Source organism: Ornithorhynchus anatinus, chromosome X1 (genome assembly GCF_004115215.2).
Source record: "Ornithorhynchus anatinus isolate Pmale09 chromosome X1, mOrnAna1.pri.v4, whole genome shotgun sequence".
NCBI lineage: Eukaryota > Metazoa > Chordata > Mammalia > Monotremata > Ornithorhynchidae > Ornithorhynchus > Ornithorhynchus anatinus.
In genome coordinates this window covers 89,643,478-89,671,331 of record NC_041749.1, presented here as the reverse complement: position 1 = coordinate 89,671,331, position 27,854 = coordinate 89,643,478, and the positions used below count along the sequence as shown (strand labels likewise).

The following is a 27,854-nucleotide window of genomic DNA, read 5'->3' as shown; positions in this document are numbered from 1 at the left end:
CATCATTACCCCGGCTGTTAGTACAATGCCTGGCACGGAGTAAGTGCTTAACAAATACCATTAAGAACAACAACAAGAAAAGGATGTGTTCCTAAGTTCCTTGTGGGCAGGGAATGAGTCTACCAACTCTGCTGTATAATACCAAGCACCTAGTACAGTGCTCTGGACACAGTAAGCGTCAAAAATTCCATTGATTGATTACTCTAGAGGAATTTTTAGGTGAATGAAGGAGACAGGACAGACAAAACCCTAAATATATAAACATCTCAGTAACGGAGGATTGGATCGGTGTATACAGGTGTGGTTGACAATCCCTGCCACATCATGAGCATCGAAAGATGACTCCTTGCAGCATGGTTGCAGTTGTTATCTACAGGGTCTAATGCTGATTGTGGGTTTTTTTCCTCTCTTTGTGGCCTGATCTTGGTACAGTGCTTTGCACACACTAAGCACTCAATAAATATGATTGAATGAATGACTCAGTCTAATCAGCCACACTTACTGAGTGCCTACAGTGTGCAGAGCACTGTACTAGCTACTTGATGAACATACCAAAGAAATAAAAGATGTGGTTCTGTCCTCAAGTAGTTTATGCCTAATGGCGAAGCACCGTGACCTAATGGTTAGAGCACAGTCCCGGGAGTCAGAAGGACCTGGGTTCTAACGTGGCTCCGCCACTTGTCTGCTGTGTGATCTTGGGCAAGTCACTTCACTTCTCTGTGCCCCAGTTACCTCATCTGTAAAATAGAGTTTAAGACTGTGAGCCCCTTGTGGGACATGGTCTGTGTCCAACCTGATTACTTTCTATCTACCCCAGCACTTAGAACAGTGCCTGGCACATAATAAGCGCTTAACAAATACCATAAATAAATGGGAGCCTCTGGTCACATCACAATTTTCTGGAAACCTCTGCTCTGCAATAGTCTTCCCATTTCTCACCTTGGCTTCACGGACTCCGTCCTCTCCTGGTTCTCCTCTTATCTCTCTGGCCGGTCATTCTCGGGCTCCTTCGCAGGCTCCTCCTCCCCCTCCCATCCTCTAACTGTTGGGGTTCCTCAAGGGTCAGTTCTTGACCCTCTTCTGTTCTCCATCTACACTCACTCCCTTGTTCAACTCATTCGCTCTCACGGCTTCAACTATCATCTCTAAGCAGATGACACACAGATCTACATCTCTGCCCCTGTCCTCTCCCCCTCACTTCAGGCTCGTATCTCCTCCTGCCTCCAAGACGTCTCTAGCTGGATGTCTGCCCGCCACCTAAAACTCAACATGTCCAAAACTGAGTTCCTCATCTTCCCTCCCAAGCCCTGTCCTCTTCCTGACTTCCCTATCACCGTGGATGGTACGACCATCCTTCCCGTCTCTCAGGCCCGCAACCTCGGTGTCATCTTTGACTCGGCTCTCTCGTTCACCCCAAGCATCCAATCCGTCACCAAAACCTGCCGGTCTCACCTTTATAATATCGCCAAGATCCGCCCTTTCCTCTCCACCCAAACGGCTATCTTACTGTTACAGGCTCTCATAATATGCCGGTTAGATTATTGTATCAGCCTTCTCTCTGATCTCCCTTCCTCCTGTCTCTCCCCGCTCCAGTCTATTCTTCACTCTGCTGCCCGGCTCATCTTCCTGCAAAAATGCTCTGGGCATGTCATTCCCCTTCTTAAAAACCTCCAGTGGTTGCCTATCAACCTCCACACGAAACAAAAACTTCTCACTCTAGGCTTCAAGGCTCTCCATCACCTTGCCCCCTCCTCCCTCTCCTCCCTCCTCACTTTCTACTCCCCACCCCGCACGCTCCCCTCCTCTGCCGCCCACCTCCTCACCGTCCCTCGTTCTCGCCTATCCCGCGGTCGACCCCTGGGCCACGTCCTCCCGTGGTCCTGGAATGCTCTCCCTCCTCACCTCCGCCAAACTAATTCTCTTCCCCTCTTCAAAACCCTACTTAGAGCTCCCCTCCTCCAAGAGGCCTTCCCAGACTGAGCTCCCCCTTTTCCCTCTGCTCCCTCTGCTCCCCTTCTACCCCCCCTTTCACTTCCCCTCAGCTAAGCCCTCTTTTCCCACCTTTCCTTCTGCTCCTCCCCCTCTCCCTTCTCCTCCCCTCAGCACTGTGCTCAACCGCTCAACTGTATATATTTTCATTACCCTATTTATTTTGTCAATGAGATGTACATCACCTTGATTCTATTATTTTGTTAATGAGATGTACATCACCTTGATTCTATTTATTTGCTGTTGTTTTAATGAGATGTTCATCCCCTTGTTTCTATTTATTGCTATTGTTATTGTCTGTCTCCCCTGATTAGACTGTAAGCCCGTCAAAGGGCAGGGACTGTCTCTATCTGTTACCGATTTGTACATTCCAAGCACTTAGTACAGTGCTCTGCACATAGTAAACGCTCAATAAATACTATTGAATGAATGAATAATTGCTCTACTCCAGGTAAATTTGTCTTCTGTTGCTGTACTCCAGTTTGCTCATGGTTACATTATATCATCTGAGGAATTGTCTCTTTAAAACATTTCTTCTGCCTTCCTTGCTTACAGTTTCTCCAATTCAGCTCCCTCTAGAGCAAGTGTTTGGGGGTCCAGCTGTCATCCTAGAAATAAACAGAGACTATGTCCAGAAGCATAAAAATATAAAAACGAGATCTGAACACTAACAGCATAAACATCCAAATGTTTACTGAGGTTTGCAAAAGGGAGAAGGAAAACCTGAGGAATGGGATATACTAAAAGTTCAGTATATATCAGCAGAGTTGTTTCACTGATGCTGCCATTGAGTGACTAACCAGGAGTTCAATGACCCAAGGAACTCACCAGATTCTTTCGCTGCTTTTACCTGAGCACCTCATTTCTCTGCTGAGAAACCAGTCCCTCCAATAGGAATATATGAGAATAAATCATTTTTCATTACTCTCCCAACTGGAAGGCCCATCTCCCCTTGCTGTCCCCCTCCCCACCATTCCCTTCCTTTCCTTGGAGCCAGTTGGATCTTTTATCAGTTGGTTTTTCTCATTAGCTGGGGTTCTTATTTAATAAAGATTAGAATCTGCTGCCATCCTCTCCTTTCACTTCTCTCTGTAGCCCTGAGGGGAGGAGAAGAAGGCAGTGGAAAGGGTTCCAAGTAACTCTGACCTGTCTGATGTGGGGCCTTAGAAGTTTAACTCCAGCTAGGAGTTTTTACTTTCAGTGCCAAGAAGATGTGGCATCACTGGGTGGGACTCTCTCACTCAGTGACCCTGACGTGCTACCGTACAACTCCTGCCAATTAATCAATGGTATTTACTGAGTGCTTACTGTGTGCAGAACACTATCCAAGCACTGCCCCCCATCCACCCTGCCTGTCCTATTATCTCCCCCATTCTAGATTGTCTCCCCCCTTCTAGACTGTGAGCCCATTGTTGGGTAGGGATTGTCTCTGTTGCCGAATTGTACTTTCCAGCGCAGCGTGGCTCAGTGGAAAGAGCCCGAGCTTGGGAGCCAGAGGTCATGGGTTCGAATCCCAGATCTGCACTTGTCAGCTGTGTGACTGTGGGCAAGTCACTTAACTTCTCTGTGCCTCAGTTCCCTCATCTATAAAATGGGGATTAACTGTGAGCCTCACGTAGGACAACCTGATTACCCTGTATCTCCCCCAGCGCTTAGAACAGTGCTCTGCACATAGTAAGCGCTTAACAAATACCAACATTATTATTAGTACAGTGCTCTGCACGCAGTAAGAGCTCAATAAATACGATTGAATGAACAGTCCACCAGTCAGTCAATAAATCTTACTTAGTGCTTACTAGATGAAGAGCTCTTCCTTTCAAAGAAAGCCCTGTCGATTTTGATGGGATCCCAGAAAGAAAAAGCACTGAAAAAAGACCTTTTTTTGTCCACAGCCTACCATTTTTCAGTAGATTTCATATAGGTCACTAGGCACAGAGAACAAGAATGCCCTAATTGGAAGGGCACAGGCCTAGGAGTCAGACCTTAAGCAAGTCACTTAACTTCTTTGTGCCTCAGTTCTCTAATCTGTTCTCCCTCCTACTTGGACTGTGAGCCCCATGTGGAACCTGATTATCTTGTGTCTAGCCCAGCGCTTAGTACAGTGCTTGGCACATAATAAGTGCTTAACAGATACCACAGCTGCACATTTAAGGCTGTGCTGTGAGATAACCCATTAGAAGAATCTTTTCTCGAGGTTATTCATTTCCCTCTTCAGTCAGCAGGACAGAAAAAGTTTTCCAACACTACATTGCTCTACATCTTGGAGAAAACGGGTTGGAAATGAGCAGGTCTGTTGCATTTTCTGTCCAGGGTTGTGTGGCCCTGTTTCTCCTGCTCCAGCCCCCAGATGCCCGACTACCCATAAGCAGTCGCTGAGTGATTAGGGGAGGGAAAGTGTTTGAATGGGAATGCTAGGTAGGAGGGTTAGGGAGGCACCACATCCTGGGATAGTGCAGCTAAATCTGGAAAATCTACCAACACTCTGTCCAAGATTTTCAACGTTAGTGGTTTCTTGAGATTTCGATTCTATGGATCAAATTGGGGTAGCGAATGCCTTCAATTTCCACCTTCACCCCACTGAATTGCATCCCATGGGACATTCCAGATGTCATTTCCCCTTATAGTATAGCCCCGACCCCCCTCCTCCCTTTCTCCATCCTCATCCAGAGGAATTCATTACTCTGTGCAAATGAATTGCGCTCCTCTGGACAGACCGCCAATTACCCACAGCTCCCCACTCCCTCCCCTGCATGGTGGCTGACAATGAGCTGGGATCTTGGGGAAGCCCCCTGGGACACAGTGGGGAAAGAGGCTGTTGCACTGCCGCCTGTAGCAATCAAGCTTTCCCACCGCCGGGGAACTCTTGGGAGACATCTCACTCCTGTGAGGAGAGCGTCCTCTCCCCGCGTTGTTAATCTCCTTTCTCAAGGCTCCCAAGCTTAGGGATTCCCAAAGGAATCTTGTGAAACACACGCTGGGGCCTCTATAGTTGTCTGCTCTCCCGAGCTTTTGAGGGAATGATGTGTGTGTGTGTGTGAGTGAGAGAGAGAGAGAGAGAAATAGAGAAAGCAGGGAGAGAGATAGGTTTCCTTAATTAACAATGGAATTGATACAAAACGTGGCCATGACGCTGTCAAGTAAATTAGTTCCAGCCCCAAAGACTAACCACTTACAAGTGGTAGACACACATCTTAGTAGAATGGGATCCGGAGGGGAATCTGGTGTCTCCATTCTTCCAGTCAGGTACAAAGCAAGGTACCACCTGGCCTTCTCTACCTTCCACCCCTCCACAGCCAGACTGAGTTATTCACAGAAGCCTGTGACTGGCTGCACTAAGCAGAAAGATGATTGCAGAGAGGACAAACAATCCTGATGCATATGGCACTGGACAGTTAAGGGCCCTGAACCATTAAAGTCTGAGAGATTCTTGAATCTAATGTCAGCCAGGCTCTACATCCCTTTCTCTTATACTGTTCCCTCTCTCCAAATCAACAAGATTCTCAGGATCAGTGGCCTTAACTCAAAGCGGGGGGAAAAGGGAAAAGTGTGTGCTTCCTGAGAGGGTAACCCACAGGAACCCATTCGCGTGAGACACATCCCTACCGACAGAGAATGCAACAGGGGAAAAGGGGGAACCCATGAGGTGCATGTTAAGGCAGCAAGCTTGATGTGGGCGGGGAATATGTCTATTATTTGTTATATTGCATTCTCCCTGTTGTTCAGTACAGTGGCAAGCGCTCAATAAATACGACTGAATGAATTTGCTATGATATCTGTTAAGCGCTTACTATGTGTGAGGCACGGCACTAAGCACTGGGGTAGATACAAGCTAATCAGGTTGGACACAGTCCCGCATGGGGATCTCAGTCTTAATCCCCATTTTTCAGATGAAGGAACTGAGACACAGAGAAGGTCACACAGTAGACAAGTGGCAGAAATGGGATTAGAACCCTGGTCCTTCTGATTCCCAGGCTCGTGCTCTATCCACTAGACCAAGCTGCTTCTCCTAATTTTAGGGAAGAATTCCCAAGGGGAACATTGGGGGGCTGGTTTCCTAAAGAAGGATCACATGCCTTTAGTTAAATTTCATCTGAGAAGCAAAATAAAAACATCACACAACAGGCATCGCCCCACTTCATATCCTCCTGAAGACCTGAGCGGGTCTGAGAGAATAATGGGATTGGGATAAAACTCCCCCAACCCCCAACTAACTCTTCAATACACAGGCTAAACCTAGGCCATTCCTTCAGCCAGGAGGTGTGAAACCAGCCAGTCCTCCAGATGCCTTCTGGGCCATCCAGGAAAATGACACCTCTGGAGACACCGTGCCTCTTTATCCTCCTGAAGGGGCCACAGAGTAGTCTCCAGTCTCATCTGGGGTCCTTTGAAGGCCCCATGGGGTGGCTGGTAGGGACTCCAAACCCTGATTAGGAGGGGAGAGCCTGCTGGCAACTTGATAACAGCCCCCTGTCCTGCTGCAGAAACCGGGCAGAGGGACTGCCACTTCTGTAGACGGTATTAGGAGGAAGAGCCATAAGGATGGGCTGCAGGGTGGGGAAGCATTCCAGAAGCGGAAGCATTCTGGGAATCTAGCCCCTTGATATTTCCTGTCTCTAGGGGAGGGAGAAGGAGAGAGACAGGGAGAGAGAGGAAGAAAGAAAGCAAGAGAGAAAGAGAGCAAACTCCTCCTCATGTTTCCATACTGCCTGATCCCTCCCTCCAGCCTGAAACACCTTCCCTTTTCGTATCCGAATCCGATAGACCACCACACTCTCCATCTTCAAAGCCCTACTAAAGTCAGATCTGCTCCAGGAAACCTTCCCTGACTAACCTCTCAGCTCCCCACCCAACTCTCTCTCCCTTCGACATCACCTGCGTACTTGAGCCCGTACCCCTTAAACACTTTGATGCTCACCCCACACATTCCTTATATACGTATCCTTGTATTCAGCTGCTTCCCCCACCTGTAATTGAATTTAATGTCTGTTAGATTGTAATCTCCTCCTTGAGGGCCTTTGTCTACCAATATTATTGTTGTATTCTCCCAAGGTTTTAGTCCAGTGTCCTGCACACAGTAAGGGCTTCAATCAATATCATTAACTGACTGATCCCTAGTTATGACAGTGACAAATGCGTAACAATGGATGACTTCATAGGGGCAGAAAGCAGCAGCAGCAGCATGGCCTAGTGGAAAGGGTATGGGCCTAGCAGCTTTGCCCACTTGTCTGATGGGTGACCTTGGGTAGGTCACTTAACTTCTCTGTGCCTCAGTTACTTCATCTGTAAAATGGGGATTAACTCTGCCTCCCTCTGACTGAGACTGTGAGCCCTATGTTGGCTAGGGACTGTATCCAACCTGATTAACTCTTATAATAATAATAATGGCAGCATTTGTTAAGCGTTTACTATGTGCAAAACACTGTTCTAAGCTCTGGGGGGATACAAGGTGATCAGGTTGTCCCATGTGGCGCTCACAGTCTTAATCCCCATTTTGCAGATGAGGGAACTGAGGCACAGAGAAATTAAGTGACTTGACCAAGGTCACACAGCTGACAAGTGGCAGAAAGCTGACAAGCGGTGGAGCCAGGATTAGAACCCATGACCTCTGACTCCCAAGCCTGGGCTCTTTCCACTGAGCCAGGCTGCTTCTCATCTACCCTCATCTCATGAAGCTTCTCATCTGCTTCATGAGAAGCAGCGTGGCTCACTGGAAAGAGCACGGGCTTTGGAGTCAGAGGTCATGGGTTCGAACCCCGGCTCTGCCACTTGCCGGCTGTGTGACTTTGGGCAAGTCACTTAACTTCTCGGTGCCTCAGTTCCCTCATCTGTAAAATGGGGATTAAGACTGTGAGCCCCACGTGGGACAACCTGATTCCCCTATGTCTACCCCAGCGCTTAGAACAGTGCTCGGCACATAGTAAGCGCTTAACAAATACCAACATTATTATTATTATTATTACCCCAGTTCTTAGAAAAGTGCTTGATGCATAGTGAATGCTTAACAAATACTGTTAAAAACAAATCGAGGTCACCTATAGGATATCGAGGCAGCAGGATTGAGACCACTGGATTGGGATTCAGGAAAATCAGAGGTCTTTTGAGCATTCTGAGGAAGTCACATCCCCTTTCAGGCCTGTTTCTAAATCTGCAAAATGGGAACAATCCCTGCTTCTTCAAGATGTCATAAGATGAACTGGCTTGGATCTGGAGAGGCCTTTCTGTCCCTTCAGATAAAGCTGCCCACTATTGGGTGCTTTCAATAAATGCTCCTAGACAGCTTGACTGCTTGGCCAAGGTGTTAGGTAGTTCCAGCTTGATAGGTGGGTGTTTCCTGGAAAAGCCCCTGGCAGTGTAATGTGAAGGCTGACACCCACAGGAAATACACAAATCAAGAGGCTCAGTGCAATAGTAACCCTCCTATATTGTTTGCCCTTTCCACTCTCCAGCCACCTCATCAGTTTCCCAGAGAGGAATGAAGGCCAACGCCTATTTGCCTGAGGGAAAATGCCACAGTTTCTGATGAGATTCCCTCCCACCTCCTTCCCCCAGGGACTGTGGGGTTTTATTTCAGGAAAGCATTTCCGTCTGCTGGGTCAGGCCCAAAGCCGAGGGTCAGACCCAAAGCCGGGGGGGTCAGCCCCAAAGCCCGGGGTCAGGCCCAAAGCCGGGGGTCAGCAACCATCAGTGCCTAAGCCCTTGTGCACCCCGGTTAGAGAGACCACTGGAAACAACCCTTGCGTGACCTGAGCCAATAACTCAGCTCCTGGAAGCACAGATTCTCCTTACCCTTTAGAAGATCCTTCATTTTCCAGGTCTGGGAAGGGTCACCTGGGCTATGTGTTTCAGGTCACTCTTTTGAGGGGTGAAATTCAGGTCCTAGGTGACAGTATATGCAGTGAATCTGTAGAAAGAACGCAGATCACAGGTTGAAATAAAATCAGAGGGGAACCCATTCTGTCCAAGAGAAACTCCTTCACAGAATGGGCTCCCTAGAGTGCAGAAATGACCTCCAGAGAAATGACTCACTGAGCAAACTGCTCGCTCCCCAGTAACCCTCGGGACCCTAGTCGCCATCCACAAATAATTCGATCCTTGGTTCTTCCTTATGATTCCAAGGGAAGTTACCTCTCCGAGTTAACTCAGTGGATGCTAATGCCAAACCTTCCACCAGGCACAATCTTGGAGGGGAGAGTTGTCTTTCTGTCCTCTAGACTGTAAGCTCTTTGTGGGCAGGGAACATTTCTACCAACTCTGTATTTTCTTCAAGCTCTTAGTACAGTGCTCCGCACACAGTGAGTGCTCAATAAATATAACTGATTGCCTCATGTGCCCCAGTAAGAAAACAAGTCACAATTTCCTCCACCCCTCAGCATCTTCCCAGTAACCATCCCACCCCATCCATGAGAACCCAAGGAAGTTAGAACTTCCCTTTCCTGGAGAAATCCTGCAGTTGACCATTTGATTGCTTCTCATTTCCATCTCTGAAAGTTTAGCTCCTGGGGCGCTAAAGCTGAGGTGGGGTCAGTCTCCCCAGGAGGAAGGTGGAGGAGAACAGGTAACACCAGAGACTCCTAGGGCTGGATGCAAGATTCATTCATAGTGTGTGAGTGTGTGTGTGTTTTGAGCAGGGGGTGGTTGTCTTCCTTCATATAACAATCTGATATGGAGCTGAACATCCCTGGGGGAATATCTGGGTGACCATCCACTTGTTTCTAAACCCCAGAAGGCTGCTTTGGCATTAGGTCTGCTAAAGGATTGGTCTAAGGTGTCACCAGAAGACTCCTTTTCCTTATTTATTTATTTTATTTGTTAAGTGCTCAGTATGTGCCAGTCACTGTACTAAGCACTGTGGTAGATTCAAGCTAATCAGGTTGGACACAGTCCCTGTTTCACATAGGGCTCACAGTCATAATCCCCGTTTTACAGATGATGGAATTGAGGCACAGAGATGGGAAGTGATTTGCCCAAGGTCACACAGCAGGCAAATAGCAGAGCCGGAATTAGAACCTAGGTCCTTCTGACTCCCAGGCCAGTGCTCTATCCACTAGGCCATGTGGCTTCCCTTTTCTTCTTCTCCTTTTCCTCAACCTTATTTATTTAGTTCCTGCTTTACACGGAGCACTTCAAAGAGTGCTGAGAGGAATTGCCAATGAGGTATGTACAAGACAGGGCCCTACATTCAAGCATCAAACATAACCAGTCAATCATATTTATTGAGCGCTTAATGTGTGCAGAGCACTGTATTAAGCACTTGGGAGAGTAAAATATAACTTTCCCTGCCCACAATGAGTTTACAGTCTAGAGGCAATAGAAGGAGGACAAGAGCAGAATTGGACCAAGCTGGATTCCTGCACCCATCTTGAGAGCACCCCCACCCTCTGGCTCAGCCCCAGAACTGGGATGTCTTGAGCCTCAGCTGGATGCGGATAGACCTCCCTTAACACTGCGTGGGAAACAGACCAATCACCAGAGACAGGGGCTTGAGAACAGACAATTTTGCCCCTGTGCATTTGGCTAACCTTTTCTCCTCCAGTGCCAACTTGCTCGCCGTGCCCCGATCTCGTCTATCTCGCCGCCGACCCCTTTCCCACATCCTCCCTCTGGCCCGGAGCTCCCTCCTCCTCCATAGAAGCCAGACCACCGCTCTCCACCTTCAAAGCCTTATTAAGGTCACATCTCCTCCAAGAGGCCTTCTCCGGAGAAGCCTTCTTCTCCCCGACTCTATCTCCCTTCTGCTTTGTCTATGCATTTGGGTATTTGATATTCACCCCACCCTCAGCTCCACAGCACTTACGTACATATCTATAATTGAATCATTTATATCTCAATGTCTCTCTCCCCCTCTAGATTGTAAGCTCACTGTGGGCAGGGAACTCATCTACCAACTCCATTGTATTGTACTCTACCAAGCGCTCAGTACAGTGCTCTGTACACAGGAAGCACTCAAGAAATACCTTTGACTGATTGATGGAGGAGCCTGCCTCTATCTTCTCAGTGCATTCACCAAGAGGAGGCTGCACAGGCTTCAGAGACATTCACTTGCTTCTCTCTCCTAGGTGTAGTAGTCAGACCAGTAACTAACTCTCCCATAGATCCTAGGATCCCGGGGACTCAAAGCAGCAAGAGATGACTGGACTGAGAGCAACATCCCTCTTTCATGGAGTGGAATCTGATGACAGCTTGACTGGTGGAGTGAAGTGTGACCCTTGTTTGTTTGGATAGTCAAAGTGCTTAAAGCAGATGTCTTGAGCTCAGGTCCTTTCAGATAAAGATTCCAGGCTTCCTGACCGAATCCCCTAGCTGCCAATCAGCCTGCCTCTGTTTTCGTCTTTGCTCTGCATTCTCCTTTCTCTCCTAAAGAAACTGGATTTGGGTAGGGAAGAGCAGAAGACTATCCAAGGGTCCCTGTAGAGACAGCCCAGGGGAAGAAGGAAGAAAAGTGCTAACACCTTTTGCTAAGAAAAAGGGGCAAAGGCAAATTCAACTTACGGGATTGGCCTCTCTCACTGACCGGTCAATTGCAGAGTATTTTCAGTCAGATAACAGTAACAATATTAATGGTGTTTGCTAAGAAGTTGCTGTGTGCCACGCACTGTATTAAGCGCTGGGGTAACTACAAGGTAATGAAGTTGGGCACAGCCCCTGCCCTTATGGGTCTCACAGTCCAAGTAGGATCTAATCCCCATTTTACAGATGAGGAAACTGATGGCCAGAGAAATGATTTGCCCAAGGTCCCACAGCAGACAAGTGGCAGAGCCAGGATTAGAACCCAGGTCCTTCGAATCCCAGCCCTGGGCTCTTTTCACTAGACCATGCTGCTTCTCAAGTCAAAGTCAATTATTCAATAGCGAAAGTGAAAATCTTTGGAACGATATCACCAGTTGAATCTAGTGAATCCAGTTGGTGTTCATTTCAGGAAAGGACTAACTCATTTGGATTAACCCTGGTATTGGACCCTCTGGTTGAGGCTAAACTCCTGACGCGTTACTGGCTCTTCCTCCAAATCACAGTGTGACCTTGGGAAAGTGGTTTAATGTCTCTTTGCCTCAGTCTGTTGACCAGAAAATGAGTGCATATGCCTCATAATAAAAAGTGGCTCAGGAAAAGAGAAAAAGGCAACTTGATTTTAGTCACCTAAAAGGGTCCAAAGTTGTCTCAGTAAAGACTTTCCAGAAGAAATAGAGGTTGAGGAGGGATTTGAAAGAGGCACAAGGCTCCCAGAGGTTCCATGCGGGGGGAGGGGATTTGGGGGAGGGGGTGCAGTTCATCCAGGAATGTCAGGCCCCTTAGAACATAACCTATGGGTGGGAGCGGAAGAGGACAAAAGTTTGATGTTCGTCCTGAGACTGTGACAAAGTATGGACATCGAGTTTCAGGACATGAAAGACTTGAATTTGAGGAGAAGCTCATGTGAAGCTATGGGCACACACGACAAGGTTGGCATGAAGTTAGGGCTGCTGGACCTGAGGCAGGCTCTTGGAACCCAGGGTCTTCCAAATTACAACAGGCCAGGCCAGGCCCAGCAACCTCTGGTTCCACTTCCTGCCCCAAGCAGGAGGCAAGGAGGAAGCAGCTGCCCCACCTCTGGTTACTTACCCAGAGTCCTCCACCCTGCAGACATCTGTCAGAGAGGTAATTGGGTTAAATATGTGACAGGGCCGGTGGGAAGGGAAGAGAGGCACAAAAACTGCCCATCTGCCAGTTGGACGCTGATGGAGGCTGCAAACTAAGCAAGAAGAAGAGGGAAAAAAAATGAACACAGACCCAAAAGATCCCAGGATAATAGGCACCTTTAAGGTTAGTCTGTCTCAAGATTGTTTCTTATTAAGAAGAAGCTGTACTTTATCTGGGCAGAATATGCTCTTCAGATGAGGGAATTAGCAGAATGACTGCCTCCATATCATCTAATTAGCAAAAATGTTGATAAGCAGATACAATCACATATGATTAGGATCCTTTTAAAAAGCCACTCCATTAATTAAATAGACAGAGAGGCTGCCTCCAACCATCTCTGCCACTGATTAGAATACAAATATTTACACTAATCTCACCTCCATCAGCCATGGGACACTTTTGAGTATTTTTAGTGACAACTGATTACTATTGATTTTCATCCTCCACATCAGGCTGGTTTTGTTAGCATCTGAAAGTGCTGCCTTGAGTTTCGGATGCTTTAAATCATGTAGGGGTTTATCTTAATGACGCTGCTGATAACCACTGCTCAGGTCACTGGTACTTTCTCTTCAAAGAACACAGCCTAGGCTGGTTTTTATTGTTTGTACTTGAGATTTGAGATACGAAAAACATTTCTCATTTCAAAGCCTCGGTTACTAGGGATAGAGCTAACTGGAGAGTTGGGGCCTAGTTAGGGAAGATGCGGAGGTGAGTGTGCTTACCCTCTGCTCATCTCTCTGCCCCAAAGTCTCATCTCCCTTTTTCCCTCAGCCAAACTGCTTACAGTTCTAGGTTGAATTATCCTATAGTTTGGCAAGGGAAACAGGGCCATCCATCCCTTCTGACTGAGCAGGCCATAAGCAGTTGGGGACATACATGTCTTTCTGGAGTTTACAGTCTATTTAGGGAAGCCCACTGCCTTAAATTGACAAATATGCAAAAGTAGGTATGCGCGGGAATAGCTACAAATAATGAACAAAAGCCGAGCGATACATTAATAACCAGTACTTATGTCCACATATTTTTATACTAGGTTCACATTTTTATTCCCCTTCCTGGGTTGCATTCTCTAGACTGAAAGCTCCTTGTGGGCAGGGAATGAGTCTACCAACTCTGTTAGACTGTACTCTCCCAAATGCTTAGTACAGTGCTCTGCACACAGTAAGCACTCAATAAATACAGTTGATCGATAGATTTTAATGCCTCTCTCCCCTGCTAGATTGTAAACTCCTGGAGGGCAGGGATCATGTCTACTAACCCTCTAGTACTTTCTCAATTGCTTAGTATAATGCAGGGCACAGAGTAAGTGCTCAGTAAATACCAATGATTGATAAGTAAACAGATAGGTGCATGAGAATGGTGAGGGGGCATGCCTGGGACGGTGGGAGATTAATCAGGTTTCTATATTGTACTCTCCCAAGTGCTTAGTACAGTGCTCTGCACACAGGAAGTGCTCAATAAATATGATTGATTGAGAATAGTAGTTTGGTAGGAAGCACCTTGGTCCGAGTTCTAATTTTGCCTCTGCTACTGACTCTGGGAATTTAAAGCAAGGCACTTACCCTCTAAGCCTCAATTTCCCTATCTTCAAAATAGGGATTAAGCACATCTCCTTCTTACAGCACAGAAATAATGAGAATAAACAAGAAACATTATTTCTGGGCAATCCAGTCAGACCATCATTGACTCCCTCCTGTTCCAACTGGTCCCTGATGTTCTGGGGGTTTTGCCTCAATGAGGTAATCATCCCTACTCGTTTGAATACAGACTTCTTTAAAGGGGCTGGATCACCATTTACCGCTCTCTGAATTTGAAGCCAATTACGATTAACTCCACCATATATATATTCAGGTGAAGTGGTGTCTTTGGTCCTTAAAATAGACTGTAAGCCTGTCAGTGGGCAGGGATTGTCTCTGTCTGTTGCCAAATTGTACATTCCAAGCGCTTAGTACAGTGCTCTGCACATAGTAAGCGCTCAATAAATACTATTGAATGAATGAATGAAATGGGCACCATAGGACCCTCTTGTTTGGATCCCTTGTTTCACCAGGTAGGTCTGGGGCTGAATTGGTCTCAGTGATGGGTGGGTTTAAGTGGCCTGATGAAGGAATGAAGAGAAATTTCCCAAGTGAGCAAATGATGGGAGGGCTGGGGCCCAAAACACCCAGAGAACCCTAAATTAGACATGGCTTAAATAGCATTCTGAGGGCTGAGGGCTCTGAATCAACCAATCAATTATATTTATTGAGCACTTACTGTGTGCAGAGCACACTAAATGCTTGAGAGTATAATATAACAGAGTCAGTAGGCATGTTCCTTGCTCACAAGGAGCTTACGGTCTAGAGGGAGACAGACATTAAAATCAGTCAATGGTATTTATTGAGCTTTTACTGTGTGCTGGACACTGTGAGCCTGTTGTTGGGTAGGGATTGTCTCTGTTGCCAAATTGTACTTTCCAAGCGCTTAAGGACAGTGCTCTGTACACAGTAAGCGCTCAGTAAATACGATTGAAGTGCTTGGACGAGTGCAATATAACAGAGTTGGTAGACACATTCCCTACCCACAACGAGCTTACAATCTAGAGGAATTACGGATATGTCCATGCTTGCTGCGGGGCTGAGGGTGGGGTGAATAATGGGTACAAATCCAAGAGGAAGGATGACGCAGAAGGAGCTTTATCCTGATTCCAGTCACTTCAGCCAGTCACTGTGGACTCTGCTTTCAGTAGCAGTATTGACAGTGAATTTTAGAATAAGTCATGCAATAAGAACAGTGTAATGAAATGCCCTTGAGCCACCCATCGATAGGGGATGAAAATAGGACACCAGCAACCATGATAATCTATGTTATTGGTCTAAAGATGAAAACCGTTCTGGTTTTCTATTTTCATTCCCCACTCATCTCCCCTTTTGTCCCTTCCCCCCTTTCTTACCCCTGCCCCCACCTCACTCCACCCAAGAGTTCCGTAGCATCCACGAGCCCACAGGCTCCTACAAGCACAGGATCAACTCTGCTGCCTGCCTCGGGTCCCCAGCTGGTCTTCACACCCTCTAGTCTCGCCCCCCCTCCGCCACCACCTGCGGCTGGACAGTTCTTGCTGCGGGAAAACAGCAAGCCCCTTCCAGTGCTCTATCCACTAAGCCACGCTGCTCCTCCCAGAGGATGTAAATAAGACCCATCTAAATAAAAACACATTTATATATAATTGTTCCTTGTTTTCAAAGAGGATGCCACTATGGAAAAGTCCTATCTGGGCATGAAAAGGTGACTGAAAAGACTGTCACTTGATCTACATAGTGTTCCTTGCTTTGCTCATGCAGGGCCTCTCTCAATTTTTGAAACTGCCTCTTTGGTGTCTTGATTTTTTTTTTTTTGATGGTATTTTTAAGCACTTACTACGTGCCAGGCACTGTACTAGCGCTGGGGGTAGTTATAAGATAATTAGATTGGACACAGTCCATGTCCCACAGTCTTAATCTCCATTATATGGATATGGTAACTGAGGCACAGAGAAGTTAAGGGACTCGTCCAAGGTTACACAACAGACAAGTGCCAGAGCTGGGATTAGAATCCAGGTCATTCTGACTCCTAGGGCCGCATTCTTTCCACTAGTCTATGCTACTTTCCATAACAAATAAACAGATGATAACTCCAGTTCTCCTCTAACTTGGGAATTGTACTCTTAAAGAACTTCTTGCTAAGGAGAACTCGGGTTGTGGTACTCACCACATCATGTCTGACGACACTGCTGCACGTCGACAGAAGAACGTTTCCTAATTCGGCCATCGTGTTCTAGCCGAGACATGTAATAAAAACATATTTGAATAGAATTGAGCATACATGAGTGTTGAGGTGGCTGAGGGAATTGCAGACCAGGGAAAGGTGGGGAGAAATTCACAAAGAACACCCTCTGGAAGAGGGGATTTTTTAGGAGGGGAGGTACGTGGCTTGGTGAAGCCGAGGTGGGAGGAAATTCCAGATGAAGGGAAAGGCGTAAGCAGTGGGTCAGAGGCGGGAGAGTTGGGAGCGAGGGATGGTAAGGAAGATGATTTTACAGGGCTGTTTTTGTAGATTACAGATGAGGTGCAGAAAGAAAGTTGCGGGAAGGCGGGAAGGGGCTGAATGATAACCTGGTTAATGAAGGTCAAATTCCCGGAGGAGTGGGGAAATCCAGCTGCTCTGACAGCTGCAGAAGTGCGGGGTCACTGGACCCACAACAGTGCAATAGGGCAGAACTCAGGCATGCCCCTTTTCACTGGGTGGGAGCCCGAGATTCTTGCAGGATATCAAACTCTTTGCCCTTTGTGACTTCTCCTTGTTTCCCCGAGCCCTGCTACGAGGCACTTTCCAAGTTGGGGCTGGAGAGTCCAGTAAATAATAATAATGTTGGTATTTGTTAAGCGCTTACTATGTGCCGAGCACTGTTCTAAGCGCTGGGGTAGACACAGGGGAATCAGGTTGTCCCATGTGGGGCTCACAGTTTTAATCCCCATTTTACAGATGAGGGAACTGAGGCACAGAGAAGTTAAGTGACTTGCCTACAGTCACACAGCCGACAAGTGGCAGAGCTGGGATTCAAACTCATGAGCCCTGACTCCAAAGCCCATGCTCTTTCCACTGAGCCACGCTGCTTCTCAGTAGACGAAGGGCCAATTGCAGATACAACCTGGAGCCGGAGAGTCGAACGGGAGTCCCTTATCCATTATGGCCCTAGTCTCTCCCTTCCTCTGGATGATGGTAATCCCGCCTGAGAGGAAGGGAGGGATTTAGGGGGAGAGGGAGAGAGGTTTTCCCTGGAAGCCCAGCCAGGTTGAGAGGCAACCCCTTTTCCTCCAGGGGACTAGCTTCTAGCAGCTGCTGGTTTTTTCTCCTTTGGCTCCATTGCCCTCTACGTATCCAGCTCCGCGTGGAAAACTAAACTGTCCAGGCTGAGAGAGAAGGGGGCGGATTGTTGTGCTCCCAGCTCCAGCTGTCGGCAGCAGATGGGCAAGCTAAATATCTGGCGTCCACTTATTTTAGGGTAAATGTTCGACAACATTCAGCTGGACAGATTTAACCAATCTTTCAGCTACTTGGCAAATGTTACTCAGTTCATACTTTGCTGAGCTGTATACACACACGCACGATTTGAACTGGGTTGCAGGAACCCTAAATGCTTAAGTACTCATACCCCTCGGCACTCACATATATGCTTTTATTCAATTGTAATTCAGTTATTTCTTTGGATTATTCTGTTTGCAAATACTTTTATTAATAATAATGAAAAAAACTGTGGTATGTGTTAAGCGCTTACTTTATGTCAGGCACTAAACTAAGAGCTGGGGCGGATACAAACGGGGTTGGACCCACTCCCTGTTCCACATGGGGCTCACGGTCTCAATTCCCATTTTAGAGATGAGGGAACTGAGGCCCAGAGAAGTGAAGTGACTTGCACAAGGTCACACAGCAGACAAGTGGTGGAGCTGGGATTAGAACCCATGACCTTCCGACTCCCAGGTCTGTGCTCTATCTACTACGCCATGCTGCTCTGTCTTCCCCATTCTGGACCGTAAGCTCTTTTTGGGCAGATAATGTGTCTACAAACTTTGTTATATTGTACTCTCCCAAGCACTTGGGTACAGTGCTCTGCACATAGTAAGCGGTCAGTAAATACCATCGATTAATGGATCGTAAGCAGCGTGGCTTAGTGGAGACAGCCCGGGCTTGGAAGTCAGAGGTAGTGGGTTTTAATCCCAGTTCCTCCACCGGTCAGCTGTGTGACTGTGGGCAAGTCACTTCACTTCTCTGTACCTCAGTGACCTCATGTGTAAAATGGGGATGAAGACTGTGAGCCCCACGTGGGACAACCTGATTACCTTATATCTTCCCCAGCTCTTAGAACAGTGCTTGGCACATAATAAGCATTTAACAAATACCACCATCATCATCATTATTATTATTATGAGAAACAGCATGGCTTAGTGGAAGAGCATGGGCTTGGGGGTCAGAGGTCATGGGTTCTAATCCTGGCTCCGCCACTTATCAGCTATGTGACCTTGGGCAAGTCACTTAACTTTTCTGTGCCTCAGTTACCTCATCCGTAAAATAGGGATGAAGACTGTGAGCCGCACATGGGACACCCTGTTAACCTTGTATCTCCCCCAGTGCTTTGAACAGCACTTGGCACATAGTAAGCACTTAAATACCATTATTATTATTATTATTATTATACTTATAAATAGTGAATGTCAGAGGAGAGTCATAGTGGGAATATGAAGAAATCAGGATGAAAAAATACCTGAATAAATAATTTAATTATGGTATTTGTTAAGTGCCTACGATGTGTTTAGCACTGAGGGAGATACAAGTTAATCGGTTTGGGCGCAGTCCCTGGCCTACATGGGGCTCGTGGGGTAAGAGGGGGAGAGAACAGGTGTATTGGATAGAGTACCGGCCTGGGAATCAGAAGGTCATGGGTTCTAATTCCAGCTCCACCACTTGTCTGCTTTGGACCTTGGATAATACAGTTCACTTCTCTGGGCCTCAATTACCTCATCTGTAAAATGGGGATTGAGACTGTGAGCCCCATGTGGGACAGGGACTGTGTCCAACCTGATTTACTTGTATCTACACCAGTGTTCAGTACAGTGTCTGGCACGTAAGTGTTTAACATATATCACAATTATTATTACAATTATTAAATCAAAATATTATTTTTAGGGTTATTACACGGTCGTCGTCCCGTCCCCCCCCATCATGAGGATGGTTGTCCAGGAGGGCATCCAACACATGGTCCGTCAGGATACGTCGCTCGGCAGCAGTGTTCTGGGGACATAACCTTGGACCAGGAGGAGCAGCGTGTCCTAGTGGAAAGAGCCCGGACCTGGGAGTCAGAGGTCCTGCATTCTCATGCTGCCTCCACCACGTGCATGCTCTGTGACCTTGGGCAAGTCACTTCACTTCTCTGTGCCTCAGTTTCCTCATCTGTAAAATGAGTCTTCAACACTTCATTAATTCAATCGTATTTATCGTGCGCCCACTGTGGGCAAGGCACTGTACTAAGGGCTTTGGAGAGTAAAACACAATGACAAATAGACACATTCCCTGCCCACAACGAGTTTACATGTTCTCCTTCTTACTATGATTGTGAAGTCCTGTGTGGGGCAGTGACTGTGTCTGACTTGATTATCTTGTGTCTTCCTCAGTGCTTAAAAAACAGGGCTTGACACAAAGTGAGCACTTGACAAATACCACAGTAATCAGTAGTACTAGATTGGCCAGTATTCTGACTTTGGCTTTGTTCAAGGGCTTAAATTTGGGGAAAGCAATAGCCTGGGGCATCTCTGCCTAGATAACCTCTAGTGTTTAGGGTGTTATCTGTGACCTCCGGCCTGTTCAGCCCTGGAAGCTCCAGACAAGGCTGTTCAGAGCCCTAGCACCACTGGGTTTAGCAGATCAGAGTCCTGGCAACACTACTGTCTCTGGCAATCATTACAATAATATGGTGGCACGTTCGGATTATTGTACATTCACTATGCCATACTGCAGAACGACTGAGCTCCGGCACCTCTTTCACAAACGATTAAACGCTGGATGTATCTAGTCGTATGGGTCACTGGGAGGCTTTCTTTCAAAGCTATCATTAAAAAAAAAATTAAAAATCGTGAAATCGGAACCGTGAAAGCCATATTTAAATCAAAGTTCTTGAAGGCTCTTTCAGCCAATAGGGTGACTGCTTGTCAAAGCTAATTGAACTCAGGCCATTGTGTTGTCTGGGGAGCTCTGCTGACGTCACAATCTCTGCCAATATGCTGCCCCTGGCCCAAGTCAGTTGCCACAGTCAGAAGTGCCAGTGAGCAGCTGCAGGCCCACCTCATTCCATCTGGGCAACCTTTAATAACAGGTTCCCTTTTGACATCACTTCAGAAAGGTAGAGCAAACCACATTGCCGAACGGAAGGAGGTCGGAACATCAAGAGTCATCTTCAAGATCCACAGGAGCCTCCAGATTTGGATACAGAAGGCACATCAGCCTGTCGAGATAGGAAATCAGGACACGTATTCTAGCCTACTCTTGTCAACTTGGAGAATGGCAAGCTACTATGAGGTTCTCGGAGTGCATTCGAGTGCTTCCCAAGAAGAGATAAAGAAGGCCTACCGCAAGCAGGCCTTGAAGTGGCACCCAGATAAGAACCCTAACAACAAAGAAGAGGCAGAGAAAAAATTCAAACAAATATCTGAAGCGTACGAGGTACTTTCTGACGTTAAGAAGAGATCCGTGTACGATGGGGACTGCAATGACGACTGGCGTGCTGGAGGAGGGGCCGGAGGAAATTACAACAACTCTTTTGGATCCGGATATACTTTTCGGAATCCACAGGATATTTTTCAGGAGTTTTTTAATGGAATCGATCCATTTTCCTTCGATTTCTGGGACAACCCCTTCAGTGCTGATAGAGATCGTGATGGAAATCGAGGCAGAACCATGAGGGGACCTTTCTCAGCTGGTTTCGGAGAGTTTCCCACTTTCATGGAAGCCTTTTCTACTTTGGACTCTCTGGGCCACGGCGGACGCACTACCTTCTCTTCCACGTCATTTGGAGGTTCTGCTTCTGATGAGTCTGTGTTCAAATCAGTAATGACATCGACTGAAATGATTAATGGCCGGAAGATCACAACCAAGAGAACTGTTGAGAATGGGGAGGACAGGATCGAAGTGGATGAGGATGGCCAGTTGAAATCGGTCATCGTGAATGGCAAGGAACAACTAAGGCCCATGGAAAAGAAGTAACTTCCTGACCATCCCTGCAACCAGCTGTGGTTAGAAATTAGCAATGGGACTCATACCTTTCCTTAGTGGGCCTGGCCTATTAAACACCACCACAAGTTCATGACACAACCAACTATCGCTGGTCTCTGTTTTTTTGAGATAATAGGAAGTCGCGGTTTGAAAGGGCACAGAGGGAGTGAAGTAGCTGAAGGGGTAAGCTTCGAGAAAACAAAAGGCGACGGGGATGTAGCTCAGTGGTAGAACGCACGCATCGCATGTATGAGGCCCCGGGTTCGATCCCTGGCATCTACAAGTTTTGAAAAGCTGGGTTGCCTAGTGGAAAGAGCATGGGCCTGGGAGTCAGAGGACCTGGGTTCTAATACTGGCTCTGCCACTTATCTGCTGTGTGACCTTGGACAAGTCATTTAATTCTCTGTGCTTGTTTCCTCAGCTGTAAAACAGCTCTCCCTCCTTACACTGTGAGCTCACCGTAGGACAGGGACTGTGTCTGATTTATCTTGTGCCACCCCCACGGGCTTAGAATGGTACTTGACCCATAGTAAGTGCTTAGCAAATAACATGGTATTATTATTATTATTATTATTGTTGTTGTGCCATCTTGGCTTCTCACAGGGAGGAGGCAGATGGCCTGTTAGCCCAGAGATAGCCCAAGGGCTGGCCATGGGGCAGAGCCCCCATCTCCTCCAGCAAGGCAGTAGTGACCAAACTGGCTCACCCTTTGAGAGTTGTAACTGGGCTGGTGGGAAATGAGTGGGTGGACAAGGTGTTTTCAAATCCAAACCCCATCACTACCCCAAGAGCCCTAATAATAATTGTTCTCTTGGTTGACAGTCTCAGGCCAAAGGGCAAAGACTGAATAGCCCATGGAGACAGATCTCCCCCTTTCTCTCCGGAAGGTCTCCAGGTCAGGCAGAGAATCACCGGCAAGGGTAGGAAGGGAAGAGGTTTGGTGGGGACCAAAGGGAAGCTGTCACTGCCTTTGCTTGCGTGATGCCCTCGCTCTACGCCGGGAGACTTTTCTGTTGGAAAACCTGGTACATTCTTCTCTAGATCCCTTTTACCTCATGCTCAGTGCTACTAGATAGAGGGGAGAGGCTGCCGTGCTCCCCTGGGCTCTTTAAGGCCCTTCTTTGCTACTTTCGGGATTTTCACCTCCTCAGGGTGCAGGTACAATGGAATGCGATGTTAATTAGAATTCACAAAGAAACCAGGGGTAGCAAACGAAATACCTTTAAACCCCATAAGAATCAGCCCAGGCTCATCTGGGTTAGCCAGTTGTGGTTATTTTGGGTTTTTTTATTTATTGACTTTCCACAGTGGGCTAGGGGCTAGTCAGACTCTACACTTAACAACAGTAGAACCTCATACCCATCAATCAATGGTATTTATTGAGCCCTTACTAGGTGCAGAGCTTTGTACTGAGCACTTAGGAAAGTAAAAAACAACAGAATTGTGAATGGACATATAAAGTGAATAGACATAGCCCTATTACAACTAAAGACAGTTGGTGCTTTTGTCTTTATAAAATGGGGTTTCTATAGGCCCAAAGACACATTTCCCTATTTTCCTCTCTTCCGCTGCCATATGAAGGTAGGTTGGCTCTAGAGTTGGAAGCTTTCAGCTAGCTATATTATCAAAGCTGCTGTTCAACTGAACACTCCTCAGGTCTTATGGAGGCAACACAATTCAGCTGGGGAGAGATACAAACCCCTGCCCATCTCCCCAATGATGCCTTGTTCACCCTGACTACAGACACATTTAGAGAAAGAGACAGATGCCACAGAGGTGAAGCTAAATTCAGCGCCGGTACATACAATACTGACTTAGAGAGAGATACAAGGGAGACACGAATGTGCCAGGAGAAATATACACACACTCCTAAACACACACAAAGGCGAAAAAGACAGTGGCATAGTGCTATGCAAACACCCAGACCCCAAAAGATATGACAATTATGTTCCTGACATTACGGCACTGCAGGTAAGCCAACCCTTTCCTCCCCTTGCCCCAATCCCTTCCTTTTTTCTTCTGATCTAGGCAGGTTTCCTGACTCCCTCCCACACCCTGTACTGATCTCCCCCTTCCCTTGTCAGCCCCTTGTATTTTTTATTTTTTAAAACTAGATCCTTTTCCCTTTCTGGCTACAAGCCAGGAAAGGAGACAGAAAGGGGAGGGGCAGTGTGACGGTGTTGGGGGGCTGGACGGGGGGGGGGGGGGGGGAGCGGCACCATGGCAACAGTTGTTGTGGGAGTGGCTGCCAGTGATGTCGTACTGCCCTCTCCCCCTCCCTGGCTCATAATTGACAGCTGGGCCTCTGGTGGGGAGGTGGGGCTACAAGCTAGAAACAGAAAGGGGCAATGTGACGTGACTGCTTGATGGGTGGCAGTCATGTCCATAGCAACAACCGTTGCCATGATAGAAATTCAAACAAAGAAAAAAATAACGGGACATGGGGGCGGCGGGGGGGAGCTAGGGAGGGAATGAGTTTGGAGTACGGAGTGAGGCAAGAAAACATCTATAAAACGGGAGGGAAAGGAGCGAGGCGATGGGGGAGCTGGGGAAGGATTTAGTGTCATTCTTTCTTACCTGACGGATTGATCGTCTTGCCAGGGTTTATTCTGGAATGGTACCTAATTGCACATAAGTCTATGTGGAAATATATCCCGTGATATAACCATTCCCAAAGCAACCACATTTTCGAGGAACTTAACCTGTCCGCATCATGGAGTAAGCCCACATAAACATAAATTTTTAAATATGAACAGTTCTTAAGCGCTTGGCAAAATCTGTTTAATGTCAAAGAATCTGAGACCTCAAGACCCTAACCACTTATCTCCTATCAACTCAAGGCCACAGAGGACACGATTTCACAGACATAGTGCTTTCGAAGACTGTAAACTGGTCAGAGGGGCCAACTTTTCATTTTGAGCCTATGTCGACTGTGAGGCGGGCTTTCCAAGAGGGTGGGGTTTTTCAGGATGCTGGAGACTGACAGAGACCCAACTAGACAGGCAGCGGGAGATTAAGGAGGGGGACAGGCACGAAGGCAGATAAAGAGAGGGAGAGAGACCGTTATTCAGGGGCACAAAAAGTCCTTGGCCTGGCACAGGAACTTGGCAGGGTGACCACCTCCTACCCCGGCCCAGCATCGAAGCCAGGGCTGGAGAGAGCCTGGCCACGGGGGCAGGGCCATCTTTGAACTCCCTCCTCCTCCTCAGGGTGCGTGGCACCCCTCACATGACCCGTCACTAAGTCACTAAGTCACCCGTCACTAAGTCACCCGTCACGGCACTAAGTGCCACCCCTCACATGACCCGTCATACTGCGAGATGCGTGCACTTGCTTCTCTCCTCTCTCCGCCCCCCCCACCACACCAAATGGGATCAGAAAGATCAGCCTATGTCACCAAAGGCATGAGAAGTAGTCTGGTCTAGTGAAAGAGCCCAGACCTGGGAGTCAGAGGACCTGGGTTCTAATCCCGCCCCTGCCACTTGCCTGCTGGGTGACCGCAGTTACCTGACCTGCGAAATGGAGATTAAGACTGTGAGCTCCATGAAGGACATGGTGCCTGGCACATAGTGAACGCTTAACTCACTGCTAGAGAAGCAGCGTGGCACAGTGGAAAGAGCCCGGGCTTGGGAGTCAGAGTTCATGGGTTCGAATCCCTGCCCCGCCGCTTGCCAGCTGTGTGACTTTGGACAAGTCACTTAACTTCTCTGTGCCTCAGTTACCTCATCTGTAAAATGGGGATTAAAACTGTGAGCCCCACGTGGGACAACCTGATCACCTTGTATCCCCCAGCGCTTAGAACAGTGCTTTGCACATAGTAAGCGCTTAACAAATACCACCATTTTTAACAATTACCATTTTAAAAACACCACCACACTTACCAAATCCAGATACAAATCAAAGATAGTCTTACTGTTTGAAAGCTCAGTGCCTTTATCATGTCGCTTGGCCTTAATCTATGCTTTCTCCAAGGAGTTCAAATTGCTCCCATACAAGATCCTTACATATTCCCTGAGCGCAGGGGATGAAACAGATACTTTTCGGCTTCAGTTGGGAATCAACAAGAGGACAAGGAATCCGGTCAGCTTAGGATGGGGGTGGGACTGAGCGGGAGAAAGGGGAAAAGAAAGGGGAAAAGGAGAAGGGAAAGGAATAGAGGGAGATAGTATTGAAGAGGGGACTTACCACTGCTTCAGTCCACTGTTACCTGCCTGTGCCAGTGGGAGCCTCATTGCTATGTTCCATGTGGCCCCAGGCATGTCCTGGAGGCTTCTGGCATGGTAGAAACCACTAGAGAGCCGCCATTCCAGTTGTGGTGGCCACAGCTCCCTCTAGATTGTAAGCTCATTGTGGGCAGGGAATATGTCTTTTTATTGTAGTATCGTACTCTCCCAAGGACTTAGTACAGTGCTCTGCACACAGTAAGTGCTCAATAAATACACCTGAATGAATGAATGGAGCAGCATCAGTAGCTGTTACAACTGCTGAAGAAATGGAGTAGAGGAAAAGTTGGTACTGCAGCTCCCTCCGCTTTTCCATTGCTGCTGCTTTTGGGCAGTTGCCGTTATGTTGGTATTTGTTAAGCGCTTACTATGTGCAGAGCACTGTTCTAAGCGCTGGGGTAGATACAGGGTAATCCGGTTGTCCCACGTGAGGCTCACAGTTAATCCCCATTTTACAGATGAGGTAACTGAGGCACAGAGAAGTGAAGTGACTGTGGGCAAGTCACTTAGCTGACAAGTGGCAGAGGCGGGAGTCGAACCCTTGACCTCTGACTCCCAAACCCAGGCACTTTCCACTGAGCCACGCTGCTGTCAGGTCCCCTCCTATCATTCGGCCCAAAGGAGGCTCCTGATGAGTTCTGCCAGAGGTTTTCAGGTGGGGGATTAACCCCCAAATTCATGACCTGAAGACTGTAAGCTCCTTAAATCATCTACCAACTCTCTTTTATTGTAGTTTTCCAAGAGCTGAGTATCGTGTTCTGAACACAGTTAGTGTAGGGAAGCAGCATGGCCTAGTAGAAAGAGCACAGGGCAGGGAGTCAGAGGACCTCGATTCTAATCCCTATTCCACCATTTGTCTGCTGTGTGACCTTGGGGAAATCACCTAACTTCTCTGTGACTCATCTGAAAAGTGGGGATTAAGACTGTAAACCTCATATGGGACATGGACTATGTCTAACCTGACTATCCTATATCTAGCCCAGCGCTTATTACAGTGCCTGGCAGATAGTAAGTACTTAAATACCATTAACAAGAAGAGCTCAATAAATATGATGGATTGATTGATGGCCATCCTGCCTAAAGCAGGACATCTGGTCACATTAGCACAGAATGACGTTCAGCTTCAAATCAGTTTACATGAGAGAAAAAAAATCCAGGAAGACTTTGTTTTGTCTGTTTGGATTAACAAAAGATATCAGAACAATGGTTCATATACAGTTCTAGTTCGAGGGGGAAAAAAATAATCATGACTGGCTTAGATTTAGATCAATTCCTCATCTTTGAGATAGGGAAAAGGAATGGTATTGTTATTCCTGATTTTTACAGGTGAGAAAATTGAGACACAGAGAGATTAAGTGACTTGTCTGAGGTCACAAATCAAAGGAATAGAGCCTAGATCTTCCAACTCCTAGGTGCAGGCTCTTTCCACCAGACTTCGATTGCGAGCCCCGCTAAGGACAGGGACGGTGTCTAATTCCCACAGTGTATTCCCTCTCAGCTCTTAGTTCAGTGCTCTGCACACAGCATTGCTTAATAAATACTATTACTACCTACGAGGCCACTTCTTCTCCTCGTAGCCTGTTTCCTTACCTCACAAGTGCTTCCAGACAGCATATCCATTTTTCTCCCCAATCTCCACAGCTCCTTAGACCTTCCTAAACCTCATGTCTCTCCAAGAAAGCTTCTTTCCTACTTTGAAGCAAGGGCAAGTTTCTTTCTCAACCTCAGGACCTAGGAAGCTACTCTCTAAATGCTTTGTAGCCCAAAGTACGTTCATGGGATTAGGAGAGCTTCTGTATGCCTCCCTCAAGCCTGGGGGAGGAGTTTTGGGTGGGAACCCTAATTATAGTTGAACTGGTTCACCTGTCCTTCACCCATCCCCCTTGTGGTTTCTCCACCGGAAGTGAAAGCCCTCGTCTCCAGAACAGGTTTTAAATCGCTTCACTCAGGGTACAACAACAGCATGTTTCGTGGTGGAAACTGTTGGTGCACTAATGGGAAATGCATTTCAGGTTCAGATGACTTGAGGATGTGTTTTGGGCCCGGTGGGAATGCTGGCAGCAGTGTAAGCAATTGTTTAGCTGTTGAAATGTCCCTCCGAGAACAACCAAGAACGAAAGAGAAAAAAAAAAACTTCTGAATCTGGCTCTGTGCCCTTTGATGATGTCAACGGGGGTGAAGCCGAGCTGG

General features: G+C 47.3%; 1 protein-coding gene and 1 long non-coding RNA gene across 2 annotated transcripts; one reads left to right on the top strand and one right to left on the bottom strand.

Annotated features, from left to right (window-relative positions):
- Window positions 1-2,430: 2,430 nt before the first annotated feature.
- LOC103170414 lies at window positions 2,431-27,460 on the bottom strand. Its single transcript, XR_486150.2, has 3 exons — window positions 27,255-27,460; window positions 8,776-8,890; window positions 2,431-2,597 (listed from the first exon to the last, which is right to left on the bottom strand). It is a non-coding gene; the product is annotated as an uncharacterized LOC103170414 (long non-coding RNA).
- Window positions 20,466-21,544, top strand: DNAJB8 (DnaJ heat shock protein family (Hsp40) member B8). The gene has a single exon (XM_003430805.4). The coding sequence runs from the start codon at window positions 20,731-20,733 to the stop codon at window positions 21,430-21,432; it is 702 nt and encodes a 233-aa protein (XP_003430853.1). The 5' UTR covers window positions 20,466-20,730; the 3' UTR covers window positions 21,433-21,544.
- Window positions 27,461-27,854: the final 394 nt, after the last annotated feature.

Bases quoted from the DNA above. Each gene is read 5' to 3' on its own strand.
- DNAJB8 (XM_003430805.4), top strand. From the start codon at position 20,731: ATGGCAAGCTACTATGAGGTTCTCGGAGTGCATTCGAGTGCTTCCCAA.